Raw genomic sequence first — 18,627 nt, 5'->3', positions numbered from 1 at the left:
TGACGTCATGCGGGTCAACTTCGTAGTCCGCGAGGAGTGGGGTCAGGATCGTCAGTGCGCGATGACGTCACGTCGGCCGAGCCATTTCGCCCGTTGATGGCACGCGGTTGGGTCAGGATTGCCGTGAGCGATGACGTCCGCGGGGGGTGGGGCCAGGATCGTTAGTGCGCGATGGCGTCACGCCGCCAAGCCGTATCGCGCGATGACATCATCGCGCTCGGCGTGACGTCATCGACAGGACGTGGGGGGGGTCGCATCTTGAACGGCGTCGCGAACGGATCCATCTGTCGTTGAGTTTCAAGCCCCTCCGAGTTTTGTTTCTTCGCGAACTTCGATCGAGACGCCGTCGCGATGGTGTGCGGCTTTGGTGAGTTTGGGATACGAGGCCTCGCATAACATGACACAATAAGCAGCGGTTCCTTGCTGGCGCTCGCTCGCTGTGTTGATGCCATCGGGGGGGAGGGCGCCTCGCCTACACGGAACCTCGGGCCTAGCAAGCGCTCCCGGTTTAAATCGCGACTTGAGGCACGACAATAACAATACAACTCGGCAACCTTAGTCAATAGCACTGGCGTTTCGGTGGGCCTTCCCCTTCGCACATGTAACTTACGACGGCAGTACAGCAGTCGTACGTGCGGGTGTAATCGTTTGATTGTATCTCCAGGCGCGGCAATTGAAACAATGGGGCGGCAGGTTCCTTAGCCCAAGTCGCCGCTACCGCCTGTCTGTCCCTCCACCCTGTAGTTGCAATTAGTACGCGGCAGTCGATCGGAATGGTTCGTGTGTGTGTGGGGATAAAGTGTGAGTACTCCCCACCTCTCCCATGACGTCTGTCATGCTGAAAAGTATGACCTGTGTTTTGATTTAGTGTGCTGATCTTAAAGATGCATTGAAAAATGTTGATACTCTGCTGTTGTGGAGTGACTCATGCAGCCAGCTATGGCTGCTGGGTTTGGTGGTACATGTTGCTCATGTCGTTTGTTGTGAAAATTCCGTCACAGTTGCTATGATCACTGTTTCATTGCTTTCATGGCTTTAGTTTGGTGATTTCGAAAAGTTTTTTGGTTTGGCCATGTTTGTTTGTTGTAGTACGGAGTAAGACTGATCGCCGTAATCTAAGCTGTGTTGTTGTTTGACTTGCTTCCCACTGGGATTTTTGCACACAGCGTTGGTGTACGGTGTTTTTTCTGCAATATTTCGCTGTCTTTTCTTGGATTTTCTGTTTGCGCTTAGTCACATTCACTTTAAGATGTTTTCTTGTTCATGTTTTTTTGTTTGTTGCGGTTGCACCCGATTCAAGAGCCGAATGGCTCACATGGCTATACCTCATGAATGAACTTGAACTGTCCATCGTGGAAGAGTAGACCAAATACCCTCGAGAATTCATCTCTCGAGCGCTGTGTAGTGAATGCCCTTCCGTCATCAGTGGCGTGAGCAAGACGTTGCACGGCCGCACCTTTAACGTTTTGTTGAATGTCGTTGTTACATTTTTGTTAATTGTGAATTAAGCATGTTTTAATAGCACCTTCGATTAGCACGGTTGGTTACGTACAGTGCGAAAGAAGTTCAACATACGACAATTACATACAGTAATCAGTTGTAATAGTGATAGTATCTATTTCAAGTGGATCAGGGAATTAACACAAATCGGAGATAATGTTGAACGAATGTCAAGCGATGGTGACCAAAGGCCTACTCTTCCACGATGGCCAGACGCCGTGATAGAGGTGTGGGTACCCACACTTTACCCCACCGTAACAGCGACCTGCTGAACGGTGGGGGTGCTCCCATTTATGTTGCTGGGTGGACGAATGCGTGGTCTCAGGGTGAACGGTGATTAAATATACACAGTACTTGTATCATTTTTACAACTTCCGTGCTGGCGAAGTTTGAATTAAACTTGGCGACGTGTGAATTGAAAAGTTCATTGCGCAACCAAGTTCAAGTTCATTTATTAGGTATGGCCCTGTTGTTGCAACCGCAACAAACAAAAAACAAAAACATGAACAAGAAAACATCTTAAAGTGAATATGTGACTTTGTGCAAACAGAAAATCCAAGAAAAGACAGAAAAATATTGCAGAAAAGACACCAACGCTGTGTACAAAAATCCCAGTGGGATGCAAGTCAAACAACAACAACCACAAGACAACTTAGATTAAGGCCATCAGTCTTACTCCGTACTACAACAAACAAACATGGCCAAACCAAAAAACTTTTGGAAATCACCAAAATGAAGCCATCAAAGTAATGAAACAGTGATTTACACGGCTGCAACAGCAGCCCACTTATTTAAAATCTACCTCGTGTTATAATACGGCAGTGACATCACTGTGGTTCTTTTGAGGGCTGTTGAGACTAGTTTCAAGGAAACTCAGAGGCGGCTTTGGCTGTGGGCGATGTCTCGGTGTCTCGGGACACGGTGTTACACAACTCATGACTTCGTGCGGAAGTGCTTCTAGCCTGTATACAGAAGCCGCCATAAGCCAGTGATGGACATTCCACATTCCTGTGGCGGGAGTTTATCCATAGGACATTTGCAGTGCTATTAAATGACATTAGGCGGTGGTTGTGTGTAGGCGTAATGTGCTAATGAGGCCCACACCTTTCTTTTAAGCTCGCCAACGTCGGTTGCGCAAACAGGATATTTCGACGGACAGGTTTAACTCCTATTCTTAGGTTTTTTTTTCGGTAAAGTCACGTAGGTAAAACATCAAAATTAATGAAAAAAAAAACCTAAGAATATGATTCCTTGCAGTCACGAAAGCTTCAAATCTAGAATTAAGGTTTAACTCCTGTTATCTCAGAACAAAGTGGTTCTTATATATTAATAAGAATAGGTTTTACCCTTCGTAGAGCGGAGAGCTTTGTGTGATTTGTTTACCTTTCTTGTACTTTGCACTCCTATCGTGTTTTTGTATTGTTGTAACGTTACTCTTTGTTTTTTTTTGGTAAAGTGACTTTACCGAACAAAAACAAAGAGTGTGGATCCTTGCCGTCACGAAAACTTCAAATCTAGAATTATGTTGTAACGTTATTACCCGCCCCGACTGGACATGTGTGAAAAAATAGTTTTATAGCTCATCCGATTCCTCCATTCTAAATAAATATTCAGATTGTGCCCACTACTGGAGGTGGAGCGTGTGTCAGTGACCAAGTGGCCCCGATCTCGTCATAACTCCGAAGCAAACTCCGAGGATTGTGCCTGGATAGTGCTTAGCGGGGCAGCCACCATGCATAACCGGTGTTATAGGCTGTGGGCATGTTTTATGGGCAACAGAGGGTAGTACCACAAACATCCTTTATTGTACTCCCATGTCAAGTGCGCTCCCCACCTTTACCAACCCACACAGATTATTGTGGTGTAAGTGCTGTATGCTCTGTTATGTAATGGCCCATAAAACTGTATAAAACATAGATATACATTATAACAATATGTATCCCAGTGTAATATATGTATTATACAATTATAACAATGCTGTGGGGTTGAGCGATGGCGCAATGGTTAGCGCGCTGCATTAAATCCGATTACCTGAGTTAGTCCTTGCCATGTCTGACATCAGTGGCAAGTTATATCTGTACTGCACCCCCATCAAACTACACTTACCATGGTGGTGAAGTATGACAATACAAACTGGCTGTTACCGACACGGCATTCATCCAGCAGTGGATTAACATAGGCCTGTAAAAGATTACATTTATGTACAGTCTAGTATATTTAGAGACAACTACAGCAGTGTTAAATATTGCACAGTATCGTGCAATGATGTGACTATTTATAAATGTAGCTATATACAACACATAACTAACAGAATTTGAATAAACGAATACAATGTTGTCGCACGCATATATTTTAGGCTGAGCTCAAATAGAGTCTGACAAATAGTTTATAGTGTTATATGGGTCCTCAATCATTAGAGCTCATCAGTGAAACAAGCCTAGGCATGATAATTGGTTTTTTACCCTTATATCTGGCAACAAAACTGACACCTTTTTTTACAAGGAGTCATGTTTACATCGACCACAATACCTGCAGTCATAATGCAATAAATTAAAAAAAGGTGTCAGTTTTGTTGCCAGATAGAAGGGTAAAAAAACAATTATCATATTTTACTGGCAAATGGGGTTCCAATGGTGTAAAAGCCTAGGCATGTTGAATATTGAATACTGTTGACATTCAACAATTGTCCTTTTTGTTTAGCTACGTGCGCCCTGAACAAGTCGCCAATGACTTGCCTCTCGGTTGACACTGACACTGCCCACATTGCACCTATGACTAATTTTACATCAGACTTGGGCCACGTATGCATCCCAATTGCTACCGACAGTGACGCTCATCGTAGGCAGGAATCCAACCAGAGTCACTTGTAGATCATTGCAGTACATGAACTAAAACCGCACCAGTCTGCCGCATCTAAAACATACAGAGTAAAACTACCGTGGCTTGCCAGAGTAATCGATGGCGAGAGCCCTGGTCTGGATAGCTGAAAGGTCTGGCGAGCAGCAAATGCATATTGAAAGATATGTAACAAAAACAATGACATCATACGTAAAATGTCTATGTGATAAAAGAAAACATCAGTATGTAGCATATATGCATTTTACTGTACAAACCTAAACACAAAAAATACTGTTATTGTGTGTTTCAATGTACTGTAGTTATGTCAAATGGTGGGGTCGATGATTGGTCCGATTATATGTTAAACTCTCCCGTCCCCCACCACTTACATTTTAAAATAAACAAGGAAGAAAATAATTCCTATGCATGAATTCTGTAACCTTTTCAATATGCCGTTGTGTTTGCAAGTATCAGTACTAATTTAGATCTACAAGGCGCCCTGGCAGAAAGATTACGGATATCGAGAAATGGAGAGAGGCCCTTTTATATACGTAGTGGGGGGTCTTCAGTCGGGACTTAAACGTCTCCATCGCCGATGAGTTCCTAACCTCCAAGGGGCAGGGAATTCCAGAGCCTGGGTGTATGGTGATGCAAGCCCATTTAATGCCTTAAATACAAGGCTTTTAAAAACATGCATATTATCAATTGTATGTTTGTTGAACTTGTTTCGCACCGTATGTAGCCAACCGTGCTAATTGGTACGGATCAGAAACAAATAAGCATTAATAAAATAAAAAGAAAGTGTGCAAAGAATGGTTCGTTTTTAAAGAAGCGCAGAGAAAGGTGTTCACTTAGAATTACACTGACAGACAGAATAAGTAACACGTGAATCAGAATGTACGAAAGTTAAGAGATAATTTGTATCTTTGTAACAGTGCCTAGAGTATGATGATAAAAGCAGAGAGATGCATGCTTGGAATGACACTGAGAGGCACATAGATTGGGCTCAACTTATATCCGAAACATATTGGTGTTCATACAGCAGTGTATAGACCATAGCTCATAATAATGTGCGCATTGTGCCTGTCACAGTCTCCTTTAAGATCTCTTCCCTGGGGAGGTGCGAGGACCCAGGCAGGGAAAACTGAGCCTGGTCCTGGTGGCACGAGACCTCAACTTTATTATGAAATGAATGTGTTCATTATTACGTCACACGTGATAACATCAACTTGTTTATAAAGAATATATAAATTTAAGCATAAAAGCAGTTGAGGTCTAGATGACATGACATCAGCTTTGGTGTGCGACTTTAGCATTGTTTAAGAGGACCATGTCATTAACGATGAGTGAGTTCATTAATATTTCATGGCAAACCCTTTGGTAAATTTGCCCAGTCTATAGATCAAGATGTCATCATAGCCAAAGTCGTTGATGTCACCAAAATTCATCACTTAGCCTCCGACAGACTCCACAGCTCCTGCACAGTAAATATGCGACCACCAGCCACAATCCAGGACCACCATCTGGTTTTAAGTTTTTGCCTTGGTCGCTCGACTCGTGTCGACCATTCCAGTGTGTGTCTCGATAACTGGTTGTCCATCATCCTTCACACATGGCCCACCCAGCACAGCCATGTTTTCCTAATCATATCTACAACACTTAGCTACCATGTTTGTTCCGGACTTGTGCATTGCTTATCCAGTGTTGCCACGAAATTCCTCGCTTCCGTTTCAGACACCAGTGCCCTAATGCCATCAACTCTTTTCCAAGTTACTTAGTGTCCATTTCTGTGATCTGCACAGTAACACAAATAGTGCCCCTTCCTAAAATGGTCAAATATCATCGATAGGGCAAGTGCTGAATAGCACCATAACTAATAACCCCCTTATATACATGTGATCCTCACTTCACACAGACAAATGGACAGAGTTCTGAGATCAATTGCCACTGATGCAAGTCGTTACCGGGAATTGAGTTTGGGTTGCCGGGTTCGAAGCACAATGTGCTTACCACTACCACCACTCCGCCCCGCTAATGTATTAAGTGCATTTAATCAATCTTGCGCACTACTTAGTTAACATCTCATATTATGCATTTGATTTTTTTTGCTGTAAACGGCCGTGACTGACTGACTAATGTATATTCTGGTGATATTCTACGTGACTTTAAGGGTTAGAGACTTTAACATGTGTAGTCGCAAAGTGTTGCTAGCCACATTTCTTTGTTGATCGTAATAGTTATTCGTGTTGCTATGGAGAATATAAAGAACAAAATAGATAGCCAGTAAATGTCTCCTTATATCAGTATCTCCATGTAATTTTTAAATATTATTTTTACACAACCCATGAGCCCCAAAATCTTGTCAAAGTACTGTACATCATTTCAGCAGCAGTTTCCATCTGGAGACACTCAAAACCGGTCCAGAGTTTTCTTGTGCTGAAACCGATCATATGAAGGAGACATTGTCTGCTTATCTATTTTGGTTTCTTACTGTACTGTTTATGTTTTATGTAACATCCACAACGCATAATACAACTACTGAGTGAGCGTCCGCGTGGGTAAAGTCCAAACCGCTTGCTGCTCAGCATGCTTGTACTTCCCTATCCTGCCGGCTGCAAGGTCATCACAATACACGCGTATTGCCAAACAGTCATGTGAGCGTGTTGGGTAGTTTAAGTGATGTAGAGTGGAGTCTGTATTGAGCATGCCGGTGGTGCTGTCATCGTCAAAGCTAAGGATGTCTTATTGTGTCAACAAGCCGCCCGGACTTTGAGAACCAAGTGGGAGGGCCCCACGCGGGCAATTCGTCTTTTTTAGGGAGGCACCGGGGGAATTACTCTCATCTATCGTAGTCGAATAGTATAAATATATAACCTCAAGACACTTCATATTGGTTCTTTCGGTAAAGTCACGTAGAAGGGAAATAATAAAATTATAAAAAATAAAACATAATAAAATAATTCTCACGACGTTTCGGCCACAATGCAAGCACCCGTCCTCAGGTGAAGAACAGGTCTGTCTTTATTTTATTATTTCCCTTCTACGTGACTTTACCGAAAGAACCAAGAAGATGAAATCCTGCAGTCACGAAAGCTTTAAATCGAAACTCAAGACACTTCTTTCAGGAGGGGCCTGCCCTGGCATATTTGCCCATTTCCATGAGTGTCGCCAATTGCTTGATGTTTGAGGAAACCAGAATACCCAAAAAAAATCCACCGTGCACGCAAGAAGATAGCACTGATTTTCTGTACTGCCAACTCCTGTTCACCTCGCAGCCCATTTGGTGTTTGAAGTGTCACATATCTCTGTGACGTGCCAGCCCTTGCCTCGAAAGTGCTCGGTAATGCGCTTACACTCTTCTCTGTAAGCTATTTTCATAATACAGTATAAATAATGGGGGATTGAGTGATGCTAGGTAATAACCCATGAAGACCAGTATTATCTTTTTTTCCAAGGACACATCACTTTACATAAATGTATAAGCGAACAAGAACAGAAAACCTGGTTTGAAAAAAGTACACATGCATAAGTAGAATTTCTTGAGCGTTTGAAAGTACTGTAATATAGTAAGTGGTTGAAAACACACAGCTTTTATCTAATCACATTTCTGTACTCATATTGTGAATTAGTAACTAAGAGCAAACTGAAAGCTGAATGCCATGGTGGAATAGATGCTAAACGTAGTGCAGACGTGACATGCTTTCAATATGCCTTCACGAGGCTATTTTTGCTTGCTTCTGTTTACTTTGTAAACAGACTGCCTGGCGATATCTTGCCGCCACAGGTTGGGCAGTGCCAATCACAGTTCACACCAACAGCCAACACAATGACAGCCCCGGGAGTCCGTCACCAGATTTGAAAGATAGTTTCCCGAGCAAAAATGACCCGGTCAAACGAGACCAAGGACAAAGCAACTGTGACATTTCATCGGAGTGGAGCACCTTGTAACAAGCGAAGATTACTTTTTTTTTGCCTTCCAGGTGATTTTTCAGACTAACGGACACGTTCAGTGGCGCATAAAGCAAAAGCGACATTGCAGCATTTGGCCATTAGTTAGGGTGACATTTGAAGGATTTTCTATTTAGTGTGGCGTTCGTGGTCCACTAACTCCGTCAGGAATTAGCCTCGAAGTAATCTAATTATCCCTATTCGGCCGCACGAATTTGCGGTTAAAATGCATCCACCCGCCCACGTAGTGTAAGGAGATGCTTCTCTCTGAGTTATTGTTATTGAGCAGGTCCCATGTCGTCATTGACTTTTAATTAAAAGTCGTTTTAGAGTGCCCATTCGTTTGCTGTGACGGGAATTAAAATTATCGGGGAGCTGAAAGCTCCGTCGCGATCGGCTTTGACATTGCCTTCATTTATTGGAATAAATTGGGGAGATATTTATCATTGTAATGCTCATTAAATTTTCATGCAGTGCATTGTTTGTGGCAATTGCTTGATAAAGCGGGACTTTGCCTATCCATCTGTGCTATGTTTGACCAGCATTTCATGAAATGGGGGGGGGGGGGGGAGCATTGGGGGGTGTAGTGGTTAGCATGCTGCTCTATCCTAGCTACCTGAGTTTGATTGCTGGCCATGGCTAACATCAGTAGTGAGTGATATCTGAACTGGTCCTGGTAAGGGTCGGGACAAAAATTCAAACCATTGTAATGCTCAAGTTGAGGTCTCCGAAAAGCTTACATCAAAGGTATATATTTGTTTTAGCTGTTTATTATTCATTTTAAAAAATCAGGTCTAGAGCCTCAAATGCCAAGTGATTTTATCGTTCTGACTCCTCTGTGGACATCCACGCGGATGCATGCCATTTCTTAGGTGCCCACTCCATTAGTATTCTTGACCAATTAAAATGTAGTACATTAACATCTCAAAATACAGTACAGAATAAAATCTGAAATTGGGCTAAACGATCTGAAAATAAAGGAAATCTGAAACTCATTCCAATGTACATGTGCACAGCAGCCTGTTCTTTATCGTTGGCCTTAAATAGGCTCAAAGTGGGCACTTAAAAAAATGCTGGCAATGTCACTTAAAAAACTGCTACCAAATAGGGCAATGCTGTACCAGCTTCACCCTTCGCGAGGACAACCTACAAGCACCATGGTTCTGCTGCCCTAAGCGGACCTTTTCATCCTCTCTGACCATCGGTTTAACATGACCGTCTTAGTCTGCTTGACAGCCGTGTGTTGGCCTCATCCTTACTGTGGATAATCGGTACGTGTTGTATGGACCTTCTAGTTGAGTGGAACCAATTTGGAATGGGAGGTCTTGAAATGTTCTAACATGAGCTGACTTGTTTTGCGACTTTAGTCTGAAGAGTAAAATTGATAACATTGAGTGTGGGTGCCCGGGAGATTTGTGCCAAGCGTGGTGCGCCCGTGTGTGCGCCCATGTGTGTGTTGGTATGTACCCATTGTGTTGTTCAATGTGTGTCCTTGGTGTGCGTACATGTTGGTCCATGTGTGTGTCTGTTTATGTTCGTGTTTGTGGCCCCTTGTTCCTGTGTGTGTGTTTGTGTGCTCCTCTATATTTATGTCTACTCTGTCCTGTGTGTTGTGGCTTCCTGTGCTCTGTTGCTTGTTCCAATGGGTTGCTTTGTATCCTTCCCTCTATGCTCCTGTTTATTCCTGTGCTCATCTGATTGCTTACCTCCTCCTGTGTGCACCTCTGTCCTTTATGTATGTCTCTCCTATGTGATCCTTTGTGCTTCCGTGTGCTCCCGTGTTGCCCCCCACCCCATGTGCTAATGGGCCACCGCTTTCTACCCGTCGCTTACTCCCACAGACGCTCAGCGCGGCTCCATCCGCCTCATGCGCATCGGCCTGACGCTCATCGTGCTCGGCAACCTGAGCTTCATCTTCGGCGCCATCGTGCACGGCACGGTGCTGCGCCACGTGTCGCGGCCCGGCTCCAGCATCAACCAGGAGTACAAGGCCGGAAACTTCTCCTCCGTGTTATCCGGCTTGATGGTGAGGCTTTGCACCGAGGCATGAGTACGCACATTTGCGCGTAACGCGCGACCACGTAAGGACATGCGCATCCGCACGTATTGGCGCTCGTGCCTCATGCATATAACTAAAACGCAACTCGGGCTAGCACATGCACACATCCGGACGCAGGAGGAAACGTGAGAACACAGAAGTACACAGGAAGCCACACGAGGATACAGGAGGATACAGGAGGGAATGTATGGACACATGAGCGGATACCGGAGGAAAAAGTAGCGAGCTGGAGAATACAGAAGTACACAGGAACATGCATGAGTATACAGGAGAACACAAGAGAAGGTTATCACACGGGAGGATACACAAGCACACATGAGCACACAGGAAGATACAGGGGTATACAGGAGGACACTGGAGCACACGTGAAGATGCATCATGCGGAGGGTTAAAGGAGTACTTGTGGGTACACAGGGCGTCAAGATCCCATGACGTCATTCGTAAGAGTAGGCCATTGTGTGCCGCCGTCAAGTGTCAGAATTTGCCAAATTAAAAACATTACCCGCAAATTATTAATTTGGGATTACGTATAGCAATCATCACCTTCTACAGGTGACTCTTGCAAATGAAGACTATCCTGGTCCCTTGAGTTCTCACCTGGGAAAATAAAATACCCATAAATTTTTAATATGAGTTGAAGCTTTCTTTAATGGGGGGTTTGTTTAAACACAGTCATCATCATCATCATCACGACGATCCAAGGGCAGATAGCCCGTGGGTGTCCACTGCACAGTGCCGGTTGGTAAAATGGGTACCCAGGACTTGTCCAGATATCACTCCACCTGCGGTGTTAGACAACACCATGAGTCAACCTCAAACAGCAGGCCAATGATTCTATTCACAATTACAGCCGCCAGGTAATTTATTTTTGGGGTTGCATTATCAAAGGATACGTCAAAGGCTCTGAACCAGGTGCCGTGGTGCACGCGTGTGATCTGGCTATTTGAAGGGGAGGATTTGGTGGATAATGCAGATTTGCGAAACTTCCAAACCCACCGGGCTGAGAATTGACCAGGGAATTGGAGTACAGCAAGTGGGTCGGTTTACTTGTCTGTGGAGCATTCAGTATTATCTCATCATAACAGGACAGTGGTGGCACATGCCTGCAACCCAGAACTTTCGAGGCAGGGGCTGGTGGATGATCACACAAATGTCTTGAAACTCACTTTTCGTGGGCATCCAGGTCACGATATCTTGGCTAGTCAGGAGATGACAGTACAGGAAATGGATACATTTCCGTATGTTTAATCTTAATGGTGATTGGGTCTTTCTCTCCTCGCTCGCGTGGGTTTTCTCTGTGTACACCAGCTTCCTTCCCTATGTACAATCGCTTATTATTGGAGTTGGCCAAACATCCCGGTTTAGGGCTACAGAGTTTGGGCAATTGTTAGTGCCAGTATTGGATGCCGTCCCGCTTGTGGTTTCCCCCACCTCTGAATATAAGGAAATGTGTGCGTGTGACAAATGTGTAACTTTTATGCATGTGGTAGGCTTTCTCCATGTACTCCTAGTTTCCTCCCATGCGTAAATTGTTAATTCATGGCATTGGTCAAATATCCCATTGTAGGGCAAGTAAGAGGCTTGCTACTCACTGAGACACTCATAGGTAAGTATTATCATTATTGCTAACGGCACATGCCGAGAGGGCGCAAAGCCAAACCACTCCAAAGGCCAAGTAGGTAATGAAGGTGGGCCGGATGTGGTGTGTGTATTTAGCATTTTCCACCATTTTCCGTTTCTGCACTTGACTCATAGTGTTGACCTGAGCATGGATTGCTTCATCCTGTCAAAGCAAAACAAGTCTGCTAGAAATAATGCTTCTGCAGCTAATCACAGTCATACTATTATGGTAGTGCCCTTTAATTTTCTAGGAGAGGCTCTTGGAATCACAGTACTCTCAGTACTCTTTTGCACATTACTTTAATGAGCGTTTGGCATGCTGGAGGAAATCTGAGTACTTGGAGAAAACCCACACAATGAGGGGTAATGTTTGATGCTTAATAATTTGGGTTTAATAATTTGTTGCTTCAACCTTGCTTAGATTCTCCGATTGGATGAGATCGGGCATTCAGGATAATTAATAGAATCTGGCAGGAGTGGGAATTTGGGTGGGCGCAATGTAATCATGCGTGGGGCATAGGGGATGGACAGTTTGAAGACTGGGGATAAGGTTGGGGCTCAGGATAGGGTTAGTGCTCGGGATATTGTTATAGGGATAGGGCTAGGGGTTGGGCTAAGGATAGAGTGAGGGCTAAATATAGGGATAGTGCAAGAGATGGGGAAAAGGGCAGGGCTGGGGATCAGGCTCTCAGGATAGAGTTAGTGCTAAGGATAGGGCTCGAAATAGGGTTAAGGCCAGGTCTAAGGATCAGGCTAAGGATAGAGTTAGGGCTAAGGATAGGGTTAGAGCTGTAGTTGTATGTTTGAGGAGGCCAGCGGCGTATTATACTTCCGTGCACGTGAGGATGACCAAGTGGGGTCGTGTCTCGCATCCCAGCGTGCGTGAGCACGCACCTATAATGAGTGTTGGGAGGTCTCTGCGTCACCGTGGCTCTGCAGTCTCCTCCCCTGAGGCTCTGATTAATAGAAATAAAAGACGCGTGGGCTCGCAAGGGGGCACCAGTGACATTCCCTTGCGCCGTTAAATGTGGACCGGTCAAGTGAGGCGGCTGGGGCTTAATATATATATTTTTAAGCGGATCACTTGAAAGATGGCGCTTGTGCTTTCTGTTGGGGGTTGCTGAGCCTCCCTGAGCCGCCCCCCTCGTAACGTGGCACGTGGTGAGAGCAGGTCGTGATTGTGGGCATATGTGAAAGGGTAAGGTCTGCCCTGAGTTGCACCATCCTGTATGTTCATAGCCGTCAGGCTGGTTTATTTGCGCTTGGGCAGTTTGCCGCTTCGCATGCAGGGCGGTTTCACCTCTGTGTGGAGTTTGGCCAAGGCGTTGGAACATCCTCTGCAGTGGGGCCAGCCCTGGAATTTTGTGGATTACATTTTTTTATTTAAATGTTTATGTATTTTTCCTCATCTCGGTGATTAACTGCACATGCCGTTACGGGCTTTGTGCAGGCTTCAGCTCCTACAGAAATTAACTCGTGCTGCCAAAGAGTGATTTCACTGGAGCCAGAATGACTGTCGCATGTTTCCAGGACGGAGACATTGGTCGCTCAGTTTCATAACCGTGGATGCGTCAAAAGCAGCAAAAAAATATTTCAGCAAAGTCCTTCATTTCCCCCTGCACCGCCCCCCCCCCACCGTGCTGGTTTCGTGAATCTAAATTCCATCTGGCATGTCGCTATGAGGACAGTCATCGTGCGTAAGGGCTATGACTGAATGAGAGCTGCCGCGAATGTTGCGGCATCGTTGTCGTCGTCCTCTTCATGGTTGACGCCTCCTGCCCCGGACGCTGTCCTTGCTAGAGCCCCCCCCCGCTCCGCACTCACGACCTCTAGCATCCCCCCCCCCCCCCGCTGTCCGTCGCCACGGCAACCTGGCGATGATGTCACGCTTGCGGTGTGGCCGCCTCACCTGGGAGGATTAACAGAGAAGAGCGCTCGCTCGTGCGCTGTTCCAGTCGCGAGGCTGTTTTCCGTGTGCGTGCGCGCACGGGAACGTGGGCGATACGGCTAACTGCGCACTCTCCCGTACGTCCCGGCGTTTTTAGCCCTGCCTGCAGGAGGTTCCGCTATTTTTAAATGCTCGTCTGTTTATAGTTCTAAAATGATAATGTCATTTACAACAACAACAAAACCAGAGAAAGCTTCATTGGGTGGTGGGAGGGTTGTGAACGTTTGTAGCCCTGCCTGCAGGAGGTGGTGCTATTTTTAATGATCATCTGTTTTTAGTTCTAAGATGATAATCTGAGTTACAAAAAAGAGCCTCATTGGGGGTGGGAGCGTTTTTTTTCACTCTGCTTGGTCTTAATGTGGACGTTGGACAAGTAATGATTGATAATAATAATTTCGTACATGTGATATTTGCGCCATTCGAATCGCGCAATGCTTTCACGATGGTGCTATATTTTACAGACTTGGTTTCACAGTAGGGAGCGACGTTGCTGTGTGTAATCCCAATCGAGTAATTTTCAGGTCGTTTATTTTATTTGGCGAATTTGAACCACGTCGCCAGCACATAATGGTAAACTCTTTTCGAATGACTTCACAGGGTTTTTAACGTCTACTGTGAAGCAGACGCTGCGTGTTTTACAGTTAATGCACCCGCAGTACTTGCCAGGGTGGCTGCTGGGTTTGAATCGCAAACCTCTGCAGCGCGCGACAAACGCTCTACCGCTGGGCCATGTTGCTGCCCCGAATGATTCATTGACCCGGTGACGAAAATGGTTTATTATGTTCACAGCACTTGAATTGGACATTGTGAAAAAGAGCTTTATAGCTCATGGGATTCCTCCAGTATAAATAAAGATGCTGATTCCTAATTGAATCCTGCACTCAAGAATATGTTATTTATGTTTCCTACCGGTTATATGTAAATTATATGCCAATGTAACCTTGCCTCATGCTACGAATGAGACTAAACAAACGAGCAAGCACATGAGACATTACAGAGCTCATTGTTACTGTGTGTACGACCTCATGTTTACTCTCTTGTTCATTCTGATCATGAATATAGTGGAATATTTCACGTAGAATTTGCATGGGGCAATAATAGTGTGTTCTTTCACGCGTCATTTACTGCGTGTGTCACGACCGTCTTTAGAAATTGATATTCAAGTGATGAATCCTCACAAACCCAGCGACAAGTGTCCACTGGAAAAGCCTCGCTGCGTACGTGCACACGCGTGCGCGGAAACTCGTTCCGTCGCACGTTGGTGCTTCAGCGAAAAACTCTGCCGCCCCAAAAAACACCGCTTTCGGCAGTCGCGGTTATTATTGGGGCCCGGGGGGCGTGGTAATGGGCGCACTAGAGCCATGCAATTGGAACGGAGAGATGGATGGGGTTAGTGCTGCCGATTGGCTTGAGCACGCGATGCTTCGGAGCAGCGGTGCTTCGCACGACGGCGCCGTTTGTCAGCGCCACAGATCAACGTCCTCCGCCGCCTGTCATCACCGCAGGGGTCAAGCAACAAAGGCCACGCACGACCTCCCCTCCCTCCATCGATCTCCTTCCCCGCTGCCCCACCCCGGTGCCCGCGTGGCTTGTGAAGGGGTGGCCTCTGAGCGACGGGCGAGACGTCGATAGTGTGGTCACGGCGACGCGCCGTTGTGGTGGTGGTGGTGATGGGGAGGAGTGTACGTATGGTGGTCAGACGTACGTTGCAGTGGCGGTGGTGAGGCGCTTGTGGTAGTGTTGGAGAGGTGTGTGTGTGTGTGGTAAGCTGTAGTGTAGCGGTTAGCGCGCCGCGCTACGAATCCGGTGACCCGAGTTTTATTCCTGCTCGTGACCAACACCGGTGGCGATTATCTATACCGGCCCTAGGCCTACCCTAGGGCGACTTGGCCTCAAATGAGTACCTGGTGCGGTGTGTAAACATTGCCTCTAGGGAGAAAAAAGTGGCTGGGCATGGTGATGGCCACCCACTCCCACGTGTGTGTAGTGATGGGATGTGTGTGGCGGTAATGTTGGTGTTGAGGCATGTGTGGTGGTCATGGTAGAGTATGGGTCGTGGTGGTGGTGGAGAGGTGTGTGTGGTGATGATGGTGGCAGCTGTGAGGCGTGTGTGGTGATGATGGCAGCTGTGAGGCGTGTGTGGAGTTGATGACGGTGAGGCATGTGTGGTGGTGGTGGTGTTTGCGGTGAGGCATGTGTGGTGTTGATGATGGTGAGCTGTGTGTGTAGTGGTTGTGGTGAGTGGTAGTGTAGCAGTTAGGGCGCTGCTCTATGAACCCGGCGACCCGAGTTCGATTCCCACTCACGGTCGACACCAGTAACAACACCCCTAGGTCGACTCAGCTTCAAATGAGTACCTGGTGCGGTGAATAAACATCACCACTGGGGAGAATAAGGCGGTCGGGCGTGGTGCTGGCCACCCACCCCCTGTGTATCGTGCTGGCCTTCATAGGTGCTCGCTAACAGCACTTGCCCAACAGTCTGTTAAGCCTATACGGGGGGAGCTTTATCTTTGGTGAGGCATGTGTCACAAAGACGCCACTGCAAGCACGTCAAGAACGCCACGCACATTTTTTTGCCCGGCTCAAATTTTCCATCACCTTTAACGCAATTAATTTTCACAAATTCCAGACTTGATTAAGTCGGATTAACGCGAGCGAGACAAAATTAAGTAATCAGCGGGACGTCTCTGGGGTTTTTTTCCAGCCGAGTTCTCGCGCCATTGTGACCAGCGACCATTTCTTAAGGTGGTGGTACGGGGGCTGCGATTTATAAGTAGTGACCACAGGGGCACCCACGTGGAGAGACCTGTGCAGCGCCGCCTCTCGCGCCGCTGCTGGTGCAGCCCGTTCCACGTTCTCCCTCCGGACGACGTTCTGTCCTTCGCACGGGCGGACGTGTCCAGCGGTCCTGTAGACCGTACCCTTAGAATAGAACGCTTTGGGTGGTGGGGGTTTGAAGACTTTGCTTTGCTGTCATTCTTGGAGTAAAGCAAGTAGGCTGCTGGGCAGGGTTCGGCAACCTGCGGCTCAAGAGCCGCATGTAGCTCTTCAAGGACTGCTTCGTGACATTATTTATTAAGGACCACCGTATCATATTCACAGGCATTGATTGCGGCTCTTGAAATATTGTTATTTTTACCGAATTCAAACAAAAAATTTCGCTTCTTGCTACTTTGATTGCCGACTTCTGCTGATGATCAATCTGCATAAACAAATCTGTAGGTGGTGTCCCCTCGCAGTGTCGGTTTTCTTCAGCTGCCCCTCCCCCCCACTCTCATGTGACAGTTCTTCAAATAAAGGGAACTGGGCCATGCATCCTAAGTGGGGTGGGGTGGGGGAAACACTCTTGCATTTTTGCGGCTGACGTGAGAGGGGACAGTGGCCAAGGCTCACCTGAGCATGGGGACAATTTGACTTGCGGGCGCTATAATGGGTTTCTTAAAGTGATAATAGTGTTTCGTGAGCGATAATAATTTAGCCATAATTACAACTGGAAGCACTGGCACATGATCACGGCTGCGGAAAAGCACCACGCTCGTGGACCTTGTAATTTTCTCAGCAAACCGCGGCATTATGATAATAAAAATTCCGCCGTGGAAATTGGATGCCAAAAAAAAAGAATCCACTTCCTTGACCTTTTACCTTTTTTTCCCCGCGGTCTAATTTGTCTAGAAATTGGAGAAAATTCATTGTAAAATGCGCATCAATTTTTGCGCGCATAGAAAACGTTGCGCGTGCCGTGATGGACGTTTTCATTTTTCTGCCGTGGACGTGAGGTCATGGGAATGTGTCCCCCCCCCGCACCAACGTCGGGCACCTCACAAACTTATCTCATGACCCCCGCCCGTTGATTTGATCGATTTCCGGCGGCTTCCCAGATAAGAGCGACCCGCGTTGAAATTTCACGCGTGTGCGGGGCGGCACGGATAAGCTCAAGCTTTGATTGAGCGGCTCGAATTGTTGAAGAATTCCGAGGGCGTGAAGCGCAAGGGTGTTGTTGCAGCCCTGTGATGTCAGTGCAGTTTAATGAGCTGCCCTTTATTGAACCAGTGGAGAGCTCCTCGAGATAAGTTGTTTGTTTTCAATGGGAAACCTGAGTCACAGTCAAAATTAACAATAAACGGGAGGTGGCCTGGTGGCTCACGAGGGACTTATGTCATATCAGAGAACTGAGCAAGCACCGCTGAGATCCTTAATTCATATGCAGGTTTGAGCCGCCCATGATTAAACTGCGATCCCAAGTGTGGTGGGTGGTTGATGCTCTTAGCCCAGGCACCAATGGCTGCACAAAAGACTTCTCAGTAAATGTGTTGGTTTGCTTTCTTTTAGCATATTACATCTCTTGAAAATTAAATGTTTACTATTGATTATCGTGCGACAGGACACTGTTAGCAGGCCATGTAAAAAGTGTGCCTCTCGTGTAGTTTAAGACGATTGTAAGGACTTCCATTTTTTGCCATGTCAGCCATCGCGTCTTCTTCCTGTGCCTTTCCCTCGCACAAGGTGTTGCACTTTCACTGTTGGAGTAATTTCTACTAGACATGTTTCAGCCTCGGAATGTGATGCCGATAACGCAATTGAAGTCTTAATTAGGAGAAAGGCAAAACGTTTTAGAATCAAAGGGCCCTCATGGATGTGTAATCACCCATCAATTAAAATCGATCTATGAGAATCAAATGCTGCATGAAACTACCTGTATTAAACATCGATCA

General features: G+C 46.2%; 1 protein-coding gene across 1 annotated transcript in view; it reads left to right on the top strand.

Annotated features, from left to right (window-relative positions):
• Positions 1–213: 213 nt before the first annotated feature.
• The window catches only part of LOC144945096 (keratinocyte-associated protein 3-like), a 42,992-nt gene continuing 24,578 nt past the window's right edge, over positions 214–18,627 (top strand). The window contains exons 1-2 of the mRNA XM_078873352.1: positions 214–367; positions 10,128–10,312. Of these exons, the coding sequence (XP_078729478.1) occupies positions 352–367; positions 10,128–10,312 (201 nt within the window). The 5' untranslated portion in view covers positions 214–351. The remainder of the gene's footprint in view (positions 368–10,127; positions 10,313–18,627) is intronic.

The sequence above is a fragment of the Lampetra fluviatilis genome, chromosome 2 (genome assembly GCF_964198595.1).
Source record: "Lampetra fluviatilis chromosome 2, kcLamFluv1.1, whole genome shotgun sequence".
Lineage (NCBI taxonomy): Eukaryota > Metazoa > Chordata > Hyperoartia > Petromyzontiformes > Petromyzontidae > Lampetra > Lampetra fluviatilis.
This window is presented reverse-complemented; position numbering and strand designations above follow the sequence as displayed.